Raw genomic sequence first — 15,722 nt, 5'->3', positions numbered from 1 at the left:
AGATCATCTAGTCCAACCCCCTGCCAGAGCAGGGTCACCTAGACTAAATCACACATGAACACAGATGCAAATAGAGAGAGTTGTGTTGGTGCTTTTCTTTTAGGAGAAGAATCAGTTTAAATCACACAGTGCACATATTTTCAAGTGGGACCGTGAGCTAAAACAAGACAAAGCCAAAACAAGGAGCCTTATGGTTTTGGTTGTAATGTATAGTGTGGAGTACTGGCAGTTCACTGAGTCACACATTGGAGTATTTAACATCACACTGGCAGGCATCTGTGTGTGTTACTGTCTGCTGCTGTGCAAGATAGCAACAGTATAGGAAGATATTTTTGCCCTGAAAATATGCTAGGTACCCAAATAGAAGTTGTACCATCCTATTCACCATATTCTTGTGAACATTTGAGGGTTCCCTGATTGCTGTGCAGATGCCAGGCATCCTGTATTTTTCTTATGTACATTTGTTTTCCGAATTTGGGAAAAGTTCGTGCAATTTTCCTTCCCTGTTTTTGGTTGATCATAAATGTTATAATAAGTCCCCAGATGAATAAACTTAGGAAGAAGTCCTTCTGACCTGTAACATGTGAAAGCTCTTACCTAGTGGTGAAAAGGGGTAAAAGAGAGTCAACCCACTGAAAGCTTTGAAAAGTTGTAGTTCAGATATAGGAGTTCAGGCGGTTGATTACTCCAGGCTTGGTACTTTTCTCCTTATGTTTTTGCCATCTTCCCTGGAGAGGACTAAAAAGGTGAAATAAATCTGCATTGAGTAACAGGAGATCTGTCCCTCTGTCTCTCTTGAAAGCGTAATAGGTCTGGATCTTGAGCACTTACTGTTGGCACTTTAAACACAGATGTGAAATTGTCATGAAGTAGTTAAGGAGAGGGGAAGGACAAGGTTTGTAAGTTGAGGTAATTTTTATTAAGCCAGTTGGAATCAATAGAAATGTAAGTTACTGAAGTTGGGGAATCTTGGCAAAGTATCTCTGTGGTGTGCTAATAGGGTTTTTCAAAAACTGCCTTTATAAAGTTTTGATTTTTGATGCAGAAGATCTGCTTTGTTTGTTTTGCTACATCACAGACAAGCAGTGTGGGAGATAAAACAGCTTTGAATATTGAAAGTCCCAACTCATGTAATTATGGAAATAAAAATTCAGCTTTCTGTGTGGACAGCAGATAAGACCTTTGTTTTGCCCTTCCATGCTACTCCCTGAAATTTCTCTAGAAGATTTTAGAAGAATAGAAAAAAATTAAGACTTGGAGGATTTATTTGTAATCCTTTAATTAAAAAAAACCCAGGAAACTCCTAATTGAATTCTCTTGCATAATTGTGGAATATAGAGAAAAAATATAACTGTTTTGCAGCATTCCTTAATAATTCTAAATTACTGCCCTAAGCCCCTGTCATGCTCTTTGGCCCTCCTGTAGAGATCAGTGAAAAAAATTAGCTAAACCCCAGAAATTGTCTTCTAGACCTGGCAAAACAAGTCAAACTAAAGAACCCAACATGAGCACTGTGAGAAAGGAAGATCAGCCCTAAAGATTTCAGCATAGGCATAGTAGTGTTACCCATTCTTTAATAAAGACCATATCGTTGCAAGAGAATTGGCAGATCTTCCTGTGTGCATTATGCTGTGGAGAGTTCTGAGGTTTTTCAAGGAGGATTTTTTTTCACATAGAATTTCAGGGAATAATGCCTTCATAAGCTCCTTTCTTTGTGTCATAATGCCATTAAGTCAACAATAGCAAGACTTTGATCTATGAGAAAAACACTCCCTTGAGATCAAGTATCTTCATTCATAAAGTTTCCAGCTCTTGCTGAATCATAGAATCATAGAATGGTTTTGGTTGGAAAAGACCTTCAAGATCATTGAGTCCAACCATCTATCCAGCCCTACTAGGTCCAACACTAGACCATTACACCAAGTACAACATCTACTCTTCTTTTAAACACCTCCAGGGATGGTGACTCAACCACCTCCCTGGGCAGCCTGTTCCAATATCTAACTACCCTTTCAGTAAAGAAATTTTTCCTAATACCCAACCTAAAATTCTCCCATCACTAGCTACCAGGGAGAAGAGACTGACCCCCCACCTCATTACAGCCACCTTTTAGGTAGTTTTAGAGCGCGATGAGATCTCCCCTCAGCCTCCATTTCTCCAGACTAAACAATCCCAGCTCCCTCAGCTGCTCCTCAAATACTTGTCTTCTAAACCCTTTTCCAGCTTTGTAGCTCTGGACACGCTCAAGCATCTCAATATCCTTCTTGTAGTGTGGGGCCCAGAACTGAACACAGTACTCCAGGTGTGGCCTCACCAAAGCTGAGTACCACGGAATTATCTCTTCCCTACTCCTGTTGGCCACATTGTTCCTGATGCAGGCCAGGATGCTGTTGGCCTTCTAGGCCACCTTGGCACACTGCTGGCTCATATTCAGCTGGCTGTTGATCAGCACCCCCAGATAGCTCTCAAGCCAAAGTTGTTGCTAGGTTTGGAGAGATACATTAATGCTGATGAACTCCCAACTTTGCAAACAGGGATGATTGGGCACGTTTATAATTTAACTTAGAGAAGTTTTATAAGCTTATCTGTACTCTTGCTTCTGAAGATCCAAGGCTATTGGAGTAGATGATCTAGTCCAGTAGAGATGGCAAAGTAATCCAAGAATTCTTAGACTTCAACATTTACAGAAAATGTTTTATTTTCAAAGTGGACCCAGAAACCTCTTGTGGGTTGCCAGTTACTATAAATTATGTTCTGTGGATATGTAGTTATTTCTTGTTGGAAATAACTTGTTAGTCCTGTGTTGGGCCAAAGTAGAGAAGAATGGGTATCACTGAAAAAATTGCCTTCACTGCACTGGTCCACAGGTTGAATTATGGTCTCCTTCACTCCTCTTACACAGCCACTGTAAATCAACCTTGTAACTCGTTTGTCATGTACCCATGTAGCCACCCTGAACTTTTGTGTTCTATGGTGGAATTGGATCCTCCCATGTTTGGATGTTGTGAACTGAGAGCCCGTAGACTGGAAACCTGTGAATTGCTGTAGGAGGTCAAGATCCTGACGTTGGCACAGTGACAGCAACACAAGTGTTACAGTGATGTGTTTCCTTGGAATCGGTTTGCATTTCATCTTCTGCTTTGTGATCCCTGCCTGCAGCTTTACTTACCCAAAGTTCAGTGTATCTCACTTTTGCCATTTGTATATAATATATACATCAGCTGTTCTGCTTAGCATTCTGTGTTCAGTTATCTCCTCTCCCTCTTTTTCCCCTCTGCTCGCACTGGCTTCTCTAAATATAACAGCATAAATTCAGTCATGATGTAAAAGACTCACAGCTAGAGGAGAGAAGGAAAATCTTCTGGAAAGAAGATTGTGTCTAATTGCAAGGACAAGACAAATGGCTTAGAGTGCTCAGATATTTCATTAAAACTTCTGCTCTGTGACTCCTGCTGAACTGACAGATGCAGCCCTTTGCCATTGTTGCTGTTGATGCTGATGGAGAATAAATAATAGTATGGAAGCCATAACAGATTTTCTATCAAATCTCTCCTTTTTGGTCACTGAAATTCTGTTCGTGGCATTGTTGGGGGGAAGGGAATCTTCCTGAGGTTTTTTTGTTGGTTTATGCAAATTTTCCTAAAGGGGGTCGAGGCCAGTCTGGATTCTTACAAGCTGTTCTGCAGCTATGTTTCTGTCGCCTTCTATTTTCCATGCATTTGAGTGAATGTATTTGCTTTGTTGTTTATTTTGGACAGATCTTGGGTCTTTGGATCTTGGAATGACTTCTCCCCCCCCCCCTTTTTTTTTTTCCTTTTTCTTTTTTTTTTTCCTTTGAGTCTTGAGCATATTTCCATCCCAGAAACAGTGCTTGTGTACTTAGGGTATTATTCTAAAACTTCTGTGACATTATGTGGAAATGTCAAAGTGGAGGCTAGAAGTGGCAATTAATTTAAGGATCTGTGTCCAGTATTATCTGTCTTTTTCCTCCAGGTAGATTATGAGGGATAGGCACAGAAGAGTGAACCTTAGATTTGACCAGGAATAGCTCTAGCTGGCAGGTTGAATGTCAAACCACAGACTATCCAGAGGATGTGAACAGGGAGGAACTTAAACACAAAAAGTAAATTTGCCAAGAAGATGAGCGAATGGGCTGGCAGATGATTAGAGAAATAACAGCTGTGGTGCCCAGTTGTGCCCATCAACACCCCAGTGTTCTGTAGGGTTTTTTTTTTCCCTCTTGCAATCCTTTTCAGCCTCCCTCTTGAGAATTAAACCTAAAGCTGTGTCTTGCAGGCATTTTTCTGCATATCAGAAAGGACTACTTGAAAGAAAAGGTGGTGGTTGTTTTTTTTAACAACAGAATGCCAGAAATATTCACACCCTGCCCAGCAGAATGGGTAAAGAGCCAAAAACGTATGGGTTTTTCCTTTGATATGAAAATACTTGCACAACTCTCATAAAGATTTAGAGCTTTAGTTTCCAATATAGCACCCTGTTGTTAATCCCATCTGTACTCTGTGGGATATCTCTAGTGACATGCCACTAACGTTTGAGGTAAAAATAGGCTCTTTTGCTGAGCGATGGTAAGGAACAAGGAGACTTCTGTTGTTGGAAGTTATCACATAGTTGTATTCATTTACATGCCCCTCATGCTGACCTCTGTCATCTAGCAGGAAGTGGGCAGTAGGTACACTTTGGGGGAGAATTTTTCCTTATGCTGTGCAAGACCAATGCCTGAACCTTCCGGGTAGGTGAATGTGAAAGTGGCTTTATGCTTGGGTTTTTTTTTTTGCAGGGGGTGTGTGTTGGGTTTTGGTTGGTTTTTTAGGATTTCTCTAGGCTTTTTCTAGGATTTTTATTCACTAATGGGAATAAAATCTATGGTTTAAATCAGTATCAAAGTGTTGGGAGAGCGGCAACAGTTAAGAGATGCCTCCCCAGAGCTCTGTGGGGTTATTTTATGCAGATTGATGGGGTGGTATTTGAAAGCATGACATTTTCCCTTTCAGTTTACGTGAGAGATGTATTGGAATTATTGATCTGCCTTTGAACATCCATTAATGTCCAGTTAGCTTTTAAAAATGACTCTTGGATTTTCTGTGTGTGCCTTGATAATTTTTTTTTCCTCCCCACTGAGCTGATGAAACACTTATTTCAAATGAACGTTGTGCAATATAGATGTGAAATGCTGTCCTATCTTCAGCATCTATAACCATCTTGCCTGGCACTTTCCCTGTCATCCTCAGCTTGTCTTTCAAACCCCACCCTTACTCCCTTTCCACTGTGTGCCAAAGGAATCCAGCCACCCTTGCTGCGGGTCATACCTGTATTAAATATACCTTAACCCAGAGAGAGCCATTACCTCCACAGCCCCATGGCTAAGGCAGGTGGGATATAAAGCACACACACACATGCAGACACTTGAAAACATAAAGCCTTTGCTCCACAGAGTCTACATTTATACAAAGTGGAGCAAACCTGGGAGGACAGTGGGAGCCACAGCTGCTGCACTGTGGCCAGGGTTAGTTTCCCTTGGGGGGATGTGGGATGTGATCATTCACATCTGATTTAAACCTGCTGACTGCCATGAACACCACGTTATTGCCTGTTTATACATGTTTCTCTTTCATTTTCCTGTTGTAAGCATCTGGTCAATATATTTTGTAAAGTAATTCCTGATTTTCCCCCTACATTAGGTACCTGAAACATTGCATGGAATTAGCATGTGTTAGGTGGGAGTAAAAACAGAAGAGTTGCTTTAGTTTGCTTGATGGCACCTGTGGAACTTTGCTAAAGCAAATTGATTAATTTAATTCCTTTCCCATCCTGAGACTAAAGCGCCTGTGCAGTCAGTCAGCAAATCCCTCCTGGAAGATGCTGGCTCAGACCACATGTAATGAAGATAAATAGGTGGTGGCAATGCAAAGCTGGCAGAGGTACAAGGGTTTATTTGGGTTGCCAGTAGAGGAGCGGGGACAGTCCATCAGAAAGTAATTGATGGGGAAGCAGCATAGCAGGCACCCTGCCAGCAGGAGAAGCCAGTTGGGTATCTCCATCTCTCACCCCCTGTGTGTTGCTGGATCCCACTGGAGAGGAAAGGGGAGGCCATGGTGAAAGTGCTGCCGCTTCTGCAGGGCAGTATCTGTCTCCAAACCTGTGAAGGATCTTGCTGATGCTAGTTGGTAATTGCACTCCTGCCCCTATTTTATTCCCATGGTCTGTAAGTGATGGCATGGAATGTTTAAATTTAATACAGCTGTGTGCTTATGTAGGACTTGCAGGATGCAGTGTGGGTGCCCCAGCCCCAGAGATTACATGAAATTATTAAACTCTCTTGCAATGGATACTGATCATTGTAAGTACAGTTGGAAGCTTTTGTTTTGAACTGTCTTTTAAAAATAACCATTGCTTCTTTTTTTCTTCCTTTTAAACAAAACCCTTGTCTGCTGCTGAACAGGCATCGGAGGAAGTGTCAAAATCACTGCAGGCGATGAAGGAGATTCTGTGTGGGACCACAGACAAGGAGCCACCTACAGAAATTGTGGCTCAGCTGGCGCAAGAGCTCTACAACAGTGGCCTTCTAGTGACACTTATTGCCAACCTGCAGCTGATAGATTTTGAGGTAGGTCAGCATCCATAAGCCCTTTCATCTCAGTCTCAGTGTTGTCAGTGAGTATCACTGTAGTTTCCTGAAGCATAAATAATTTTATTGTATTCAAAACTGGGGTTTTTTTTTGTGTGGTGAAGCAGGCAGCTACTGTAGGTTTGTGCTCATATACTGGAAGTAAATGCAATGTATCTGACTTAAATCTCTTGTTTTTCTTAAAACAAAACCAAGAAAGAAATATTGCCATGTATATCCAAGAAAGATAGGAAATGATGCTGAGACTGACCTTGTAAGCTGCAGTGATTAACCTCTTACTTTGGGATAGTACAACTAGAGTCAGCCACTGTCTCTGAAGAGTGTGTCCAATTTAGAAGGGGTCCAGGGACATGGAATAAAAATAACTGGAACCATGGGAAAATCTCATGTGAAAAAGACTGGGGGAAAAAAATTGGGATGGTTTATTTTATTTGAGAGGAAAGGAGTTGAAAAAGATGTTAAAAACTGACACATGGTGGCAAGGTAAATTGAGTAGCCTCCACTTCAGTTCTTTGGATTAAAAGAGGAAAGGCATATAATTGTTTTTTGCTAGGAAAAAGATTAATATGGGGAAAAATGTATATATAAAGATAATTATATATTCTATGGAACTCTGCACTGGTTTTGTTGTTAAAGACAAGAACTTAGAATCACAGAATGCATTAGGTTGGAAGGGACATTTAAAGGCCACCTAGTCCAACCCCCCTGCAGTAAGCAGGGACATCTTTAACTAGATCAGACTACTAGGCTGACCTAACTTAGTAGACAACTGCTAAGAAAACTGAATTTACTTACAACTAAGGAGAGGAAGAGTTATGGTAGAAAAGATTGCAGTAATCCAGGATAAATATAAAACAATTTAACTGACCTTTGACTGGCAGGAACTGGAAAGAAACTTCATCACTGGCAGGTCATTATATTCCTGTGGTCTGCAGTCAGCTGGGATACTGGTCCCCAGGGACTGTTGTTACGAGTTCTGTGATTTCTATGGCTCCTGGGTGCTGGCAAATCATTGTAAGTGTGCAGGCACCTCTGAGCAGTGAGAAATCTCCAGCTCCCAGGAACCAAACCTCCACCACCGCGGTCTGAAGCAAGGGCAGTACTCCATGTATAGGGCAGGGGGACCAGTGAATTTAAAAAACAGTTCCCTGGAGAAATTGATGCTCTCAAAGCCACCTTTTCTGGGACCTACTTTCCTGTGGAAGATTTTTCACAATATTGAAGTCGTTTGTTGTTATTTTACTTTTCCTTCTATTTTGTAAATGAATGAAGGGGAAGAATGATAAGAGATGTATGTTTTCTTTCTCCCTCTCTTCTTCCCACCCCCAGTAAAGCCAGGATTCAAGGGACTGACTTACTTCTTTAGTGTTAAGTTTTGAAAATGTTGTTAGTGGAGTTCTCTCTTCCTCAGCCCTCAAGTACAGCAGGTTTTGGGGTGGGTTTTTTTGCGCTAGAATTTCTTCAGATGCTTTCATTTGTCTTCTCCCTGCTATCCCTGGTTAATTTTACAATGTCTTAATTACAAAAAAAACCCCAAACCAACCAAACGACCCAACCCGCTAATATCCTAGTAGCAGCCTTCCAGTACCTGAAAGGTGTCTGTAAGAAAGCTGGGGAAGAACTGTTCACAAGGCCATGTAGCAATAGGGCAAGGGGTAATGGTTTTAGACTCAAAAAGGGAAGATTTAGGTTAGATATTAGGAAAAGGTTCTTCAATATGAGGGTGGTGGATCACTGGAACAGAAAGGTAGTGGACGCCCTGTCCCTGGAGATACTCAAGGTCAGGCTTGATGGGGCTCTGAGAGACTTGATATAGTGAAGATGTCCCTGCTTACTGCAGGGGTTGGACTAAATGCCATTTAAAGGTCCCTTCCAACCTTACACATTCTGTAATTTTATGTGTTTTCTAAGACTTTATGGCACTTGATGGCTCTTCAGAAAAATGAGACCAGACCTAATGCCCCCACCAAGGAAAAGGCAGAAGCTGACTCTATTCCTAACTCGTTTGTATTTTCATCTGCACATACAACACATGTGGCTGGGTGTGGGCATGCACGTAGGGGAGACTGACATGACCTTGTGTATGTCCATCACACATCTTTAGAAAACACAGGTTTATTAAGCACTAAAGTTGGGTCTGGGCAGGAGCCCAGAACCAAGGCCAGGCTAGATTTTTTTTTTTTTTTATTTAAATTATTAAGTTTATTGTTGAACTTTGAAGAACTGAAGAAAGTATGCACAGAGGAAGAGTTAATTAAAGAAGAAATGATGTTACTAAGTGCATGAGAGCCTAAAGGTTGACAAACTGTAAAGCTACTCAGAAAGTAAGTAACTAGCCATGAGCTCAGGACTGGTGGTGTTAGAAACCTCCCTCTGCTTTGCCTTGTAACAGAAACTAAATTATGCTATAGGTATCATGCAATTTGTTACTTATATAAAGGAGTTGTTTCAGATTTTTTTGTTCTTGTCTAGCCACTTGCTGTCTGTGCTGTCTTATCTTGTGCTTCCCTGGCCATATGTACTTCATTATAAGGCAAAATCGAATTGCAGATCCAAGTGAGAAGTGTTGCAAAAGTATTCCTACAGTTTTTATAGATGTCTGGGGTTGAGGGAAGTCTGCCTTGATTCCCTCCCATCTGCCTCAATTCCTTGAGGAGAAGCCAACTCCTTTGGCTTTCACCATTGCTGGTTCCTAGAAAATTGGATGTAATTGCATTGCATATATACACACACATATACATATACATTATCTTCTCTTTGTATTGGATATAATGCTGCAGTGCACCTAATATTAAGTAACTAATGAAAAATTTGGCATAGAAGAGAGAATCACTTAATTTTTGGCCATTTTCACCTCACCCTTTCAACAGCTCTTCTCTGTCTGGATTGTTTTTGTCTTGGAGTAACTGCTGAAGCCACTGGGGATCCCAGGATTCCAGACATGCATTACAGGTGTTGTAAAGATAGAGGAGAATGGGATGACTTTATCAGGAATTAGCCTAGTTGAGAGAGTCCAAGGGTCAAATGTGTTGCAGACAAAGGCCTGCTCTGGCTTGATTCTCCTATTTAATTCCCCAAGTTCCTGAGTCTCCAAGCCAGCTGGGTTGGAATGAGTAAGAAAGCAGAATATTTTGTGTTTCTCAGCAGTGATTTATTTGTAGAGGTGAAACCAGGGAATTTCCCTCTGTGTGAAACTATCTGCTCCTTGGCTTCAAACGTTCAATAAGTTCTCCGCCAAGGAATGTTTGTCCTCTTGAGACAGATCAATGAGCAGATTATAAGTAACCTTTTGCTTTAGCTTGCCCTGTGCATAGTGACCCGCTGTTGACTCAGTGCCTTGGTTACTGGTCATTAGTGTGGTGGTGTCTCCCCTCCATCAATTTCAGAAATCAATTTGTCTCCTGTGGCCAAGGGAGAAAGCAGTGGGGGGAGAAGAGGCCTTCTAATGCAAGATGTATTGGCAAACCCCGTGGCTGAATAGCACATACTTTGGAAGGGCCTTCTGAAAAGCTATTTGCACAGGGAAGCATTTGAAGACAAAACAGGACAGCACAGATGTGTGTATATAAGAAAAAATTAGGATAAAGTGAAGGATGGTAGTTGTGGCTGAAGGAGAGACATGTATGTGCTGCAGCCTTTCTATCAGCAGCAATTATTCATTCCTCATGGTTCAACAGTGGGAGCAGTTCTAAATTTCACCCTGATCTTCAAAAGTCACACTTGGTGTTGGCTGCATTTGAACAAGGAGAAGTTTTAGCTTTGTAAGTCTAAGCTGTGGGGCCCTGGTACTTGCTACTAACTTGACAGTGTAAATTGGGAGGCTGTGAGAGCAATTAGTACGTGCTGCAAAAACTTGTTTGGCTCAGGTTTGCATTTTTGTTGATGTTTAAGATAACCAAGTACTTGCCTGACAGAATAAGGGGGCTGCAAATCTTCTTTCAGAGAGGGAGAGGTGTAAGTGGGAGTGGGGGATCAGTAGTCTGCAGAGTCACCTGACAGACGAAGTCTTCTTTTGCTGTTGAAGAAACAGCAAGTATGAGGTGGTTGGACTGTGGAGAACCCCCCAAAAGAAACTGTCTTTTGTTTTCAATTTAATTTCTGCTTTAAATAGAGATTATACTAAATGGTCATTTGTTCATGTTGTTTCCAACTGAATGTATATTTTGCTTCTTTAACAGGGTAAAAAGGACGTTTCTCAGATATTTAACAACATCTTGAGAAGACAAATTGGCACCCGCAGCCCTACTGTGGAATACATTAGTGCCCATCCACATATCCTATTCATGCTTCTAAAAGGGTGGGTGTTTTAATTTGATTTTCATTTAAGAATACTGCCTGGAACATAGTGTCATTGCAGTTGATCTACTTTCTCACTTCTAGATAAAAAAAAAAAAGGATTTTTCAGGTTTTGTTCCAGATTTCTTATTTTGTTTCTTTCATATTGATCTTCTTGCTACTTAACTGTGTACTTGTTACTGACTGGACTATTATACTTGGCTGTTATATCTTCAGCAAGCTTCATGTTGGAATAATTATGTTCTGACTATTTTTGACTGCTCCCCTTGTGATGTGTACTTCAGTTCTTGCCCTTAACTCTTGGTTAGCTTTGTTGATGACCACTGAGTTTCATTTAGACCTTTTGGCATTGCAGGGGTGACTTACAGCAGTGTCTGTTAAATAAATAAATGAAGTTAAATGCTGGGTCACCATGTGGTAGAACAATGAGAAGGAGAAAGGCATCAAAAGAACAGTTGTGTCTGTGGGGCAGATTTCTCCAACACTTGTAGACATGTGTGAACTTTGACTTTAATTCAGTAATGAACCCTACAACTTTCAGGGTTAAATCTTTTTTTTGGTCTTTTACTCTTTGAGGGAGTCAGTGCTCAGCTGTAACCCTGCAATTCCAAGGTAAGTTGGCAGAATAGACTGCTGTGTAGAGAGAACATGGGCTGTAGTTGCATTCAGCAGTCTGTTACGTGTTGGCCTAAAACTCTTGAGGTTTCTGTCCCCTTTACTTTTGGCCAAAGGCACCTTCTGTTCAGTGAGAAGCTTTGCTTTTCCAACTCTTGAAGTCTACTGCTTTCTAAACCACAGAAGCCAAAACTTCGGACTATTTTTCTTCCTGAGATAAGGAGCACATCTGTGATTGGGATTAAAGAACTGATGTAGAAATAAGCTAATTTATTAGCTGATGAGTATGAAACAACGTGGACTTTCATGGTCATTGTATGGTCACACTAGCAACAGCCATTCATAAACATGACATAAGCCCTTTACACTGATGTTTCTGAAGAGAATGAAATTTTTTTAAATCTTTCTTGCTCTTGAGGCTTAGAATTATCAGTTTTACCATTTGCTCCACAGCCAGAGTTAGGAAGATACTTAAACACCATCTAAGGTTCATGCATGACAAGGCTTCATTCCCAAGGGTAACATTCCCTTCAGTCTCCCCACTCTTTGAGCTAGGAAGTAGGCACGGGTGTCCTGCAAAACAATTATTTCCTTCAAAATTGGCCACAAGCCAGCACAGCTGAGCAGGGAAGAAAGTAACCAAGAGAACTAGTCAGTACCAGGAATTTCAAGAACTGTGAGCCTGTGGTTGAACGTGGTGGCCAAGCCCTTGGCTGCTACGACAGGAGGAGGTCTGGACCCACTGCCTTCCTGGCAGGCAGGGCGGTGGGGAGCCTGGGCAGGTGGCTGGGCAGAGCTATTTCTTGCTCTTCCAAGTACAGTGGTTTTGTTGTGATTTAGCTTTCATTTCAAAACTCTTGACTTGTTCTGTGTTACAAAGCACCGTCTTCCTCAGAGAAGGAACCAGTAAGCTAGTTAAGGGAATTTTGGGTTCGCTCGTTCCACCATCTATACAGACCTCAAACTCGGCATATCAGGACAGCGATGATAATTCCCTCAGTCGTCGTTAAGTCATCCAACTGTTTCCAATTTCATGTACAGATACAATCATTTTCTACCCTTTGCTCTGCCTTCGCTTTCTTGCTTTCCCCCTCACTTTGTTTCTGCACGTTGCGTGTGTTATCGCTACCATATGCCTGGGCTTTATTTAAAGCTAAAGAAGATTTTTGGATCACGTCCTAGATATTCTTTGGCATCTGTAACGACCAAGAATATTAAGATGATGTCAAAGATTTTATGTTATGCACATGTACTGCTGACAGACATTTTACTGTAGGTGACCTGAGCCAGTGGAGGTATTTAAATGGCATCATCTATGTGCTTTTTGGAGACTGCTCCTGCGTGCAACCGCGTGTCTGTGTCAGTTTCGGCCCCTGGCTTCTTGTTCCTGATTTTTTGGCTGTCACCTCTCCACAGGACTGCACTGTATTGGAATTGCTGTTTCTGGAGTTCCTGGTTAGAAAGCGCTGTTGAATTCAGCAGCAGTAGCCCAGCAGACAGTCCTATCCAGCACGGATGGTATCTAAGCAGTTGCTGCAGGACAGCGTAATGATGTCATATGCAACGCTGTCTTACCTGCCCATGTCCTGCTGCCAGGACTGGCTAAAAGTGATACTTAAAATATGTGCCTAAAGCAAGGGCAGGGCCCTGGAATCACAGCTTGTGTGAGCAGGCAGCGTGCGGTGCAGTGTGTGATCATCTATGAGGCTGAGAAGCATGCACATCATGTTAGACACCATCACTTGAAAGTGTGACTTGAGGATGAAGTTAAATCACAGAATCATGAGGTTGGAAAAGACCTTTAAGATCATCGAGTCCAACCATTCCTGTCCTCTACTAAACCATCTCTCTAAGTACCTCATCTGCCCGTCTTTTAAACACATCCAGGGATGGTGACTCAACCACCTCCCAGGGCAGCCTGTTCCAGGCCCTGAAAACTCTTTCCTAACACCTAATATGAACCTGCCCTGGTGCAGCTTTGTGCCATTTCCCCTTGTCCTATCTCCTGTCACCTGGCTGAAGAGACCATCACCCACCTCTCTACAACCTCCTTTCAGGTAATTGTAGGCAGAATGAAATGAGCAGAATGAAATACATGATATCAAAATCCACTTAAAGGAAAGGAGAGATTTGGGTAGCTTGTACCATTCAGTGTTTCTGATATGACATTATTTGGAGAGAAGAAGAAAAAAATAAATCAACCATGACTGTAACAGTAACGGCCCCGGACTATTGTGAAGGCTTGTCATTGTTTTACTTGTACTGGGTGCAAAATTTCCTCTGCCCCCTGACAGTCAGTTCCCAACAGCATCAACAAAAGGTTGCTTTTTCATTGCATAATGTGAATGTTGAGTGGGAAGGACCCTGAATCAGAGCTCCCGCCCAGCGTTTCCTGCCTAATGTCCCAGCAGCACTGCCAGCTTGAGATAACTGTTCTTACCTTGTAGGCTTCATTTTACTTGTTGGCTGCTTCCTTCCAGTTTCTCAGCTTCAGGAAAACATACAGCACATGCTTTGCTATTTTATTTTAATTTTTTTTCAGTTAGTGGACCTCGCTGCAGCATTAAGGCTTGCTTTGATCGTATATTGTTTTCTGTGGGAGTGGAACACCTTCCTTATGAGGAGAGGCTGAGGGAGCTGGGACTGTTTAGCTTGGAGAAGAGGAGACTGAGGGGTGACCTTATTAATGTTTATAAACATGTAAAGAGTGAGAGTTGGGAGGACAGAGCCAGGCTCTTCTCAGTGATGGCCAGCAACAGGACAAGGGGCAACGGGTGCAATCTGGAGCATAGGAAGTTCCATGTGAATATAAGGAGAAAATTTTTCACTGTGAGAGTGACAGAGCCCTGGCACAGTCTGCCCAGAGAGGCTGTGGAGTCTCCTTTGGAGATATTCAAAGCCTGCCTGGATGTGTTCCTGTATGATTTAGTCTGGGTGAACCAGCTCTGGCAGGGGGGTTGGACTTGATGATCTTTCGAGGTCCCTTCTCACTCCTAATGCTCTGTGGTTCTGTGCATGCAGGCTTTGTGTGAGTAGGATTTCAGGTGCATACAATGTTTGGTGTATACAGAGTCTCATATATATTTGGGCCAAACTTTTTCAGCATATTGCATCAGCCCAGAAATAACTTTGGCCCTTTGTAATATAAAATATTTTGCTTCAGATATCGCGACTGTAGAGGACTTGAAGTTTGAAGCACTTGCATTGTTTCTCATGTGGGACAAATTTATAAGCTCCTTTGTGAATATGTATCATGCCATAAGCTATCTAATGTACTCAGTCACACCCCTAATCTGCTTTGTGATCAATACAATCTTCCTATCACAGTGCAGTTAAAACCTTAATGGTATATTGGCGGAAATTGCAGAATTCACCTTGAGTTTATCCAACTCCTAATCCAAGGATAAACTCAACTACAGAAGTCAGTGGAAAATCAGATCAGAATACAGCTGTCTGTCAAGACCTTGTGTCTCCCCGGCTTTATAATCTCTTAACTATTCTTCTTACCTTGTACTGTCTTCTGCATTGGCCACACAAGTAAAAGTTCCTTTGTGTTTCCCTTTGTTTTCACTCTTGCCTCTTTCAGCCTACACAACAAGAATTAATAATTCAAGTCCGTTATTTCCTTCTCTGCTTGCCCCCAGTAGTTAGTATGTGAGGATTTCTTTAGGTTTTAAGTTCATCCAAACAGAGGTGAACTTAGAGAACTTGGTGTTTTTTTCTGCTGTGGGAGTATGTCAACACAGAGCACCGATTGCCCGTTAGAAGTGATTTTGAAACACATCTCTATCATTCCTGCCTGGTGGCTTTGCATGTAAGTGTGGGTGCAGAGAGCATGCCAGTTATGACTGGACAGCCTGTAAACTTCTTCCAGGCATATTCCAGGAGCCAAACCCAACTTCCCTCGCTTATGTGAGCGGCCAAAGGTCCGTAGCCCACTTCCAGATAATGGAGCATTTGACTAAGAATGATTCTGTTGATACTTACGTTCTAAAAAGTTATTGTGCTGGAAACAATGTAATTTGCTTTTATTCCAACCAAAATATTCCTTAGCCAACTGTTAAATATTTTCCTGGCTGTACTCCTAGGGGCAACTCCGCCTCTTTTCGCTTGAAAATTAGTATTCCTGTTAATGGAGTCGGGGAGAGGTACGCCTCAACGGGAA

At 41.9% G+C, this 15,722-nt stretch overlaps 1 protein-coding gene across 1 annotated transcript in view; it reads left to right on the top strand.

Annotated features, from left to right (window-relative positions):
- CAB39L (calcium binding protein 39 like) overlaps nt 1–15,722 on the top strand; it is a gene marked incomplete at its 3' end in the record, with an annotated part of 48,503 nt that overhangs the window by 16,214 nt on the left and 16,567 nt on the right. Inside the window, exons 3-4 of the mRNA XM_084273736.1 lie at nt 6,461–6,625; nt 10,825–10,943. Of these exons, the coding sequence (XP_084129862.1) occupies nt 6,461–6,625; nt 10,825–10,943 (284 nt within the window). The remainder of the gene's footprint in view (nt 1–6,460; nt 6,626–10,824; nt 10,944–15,722) is intronic.

Source organism: Gallinula chloropus (genome assembly GCF_964237585.1).
Source record: "Gallinula chloropus genome assembly, chromosome: 1".
In the NCBI taxonomy this organism is placed as follows: Eukaryota; Metazoa; Chordata; class Aves; order Gruiformes; family Rallidae; genus Gallinula; species Gallinula chloropus.
This window is presented reverse-complemented; position numbering and strand designations above follow the sequence as displayed.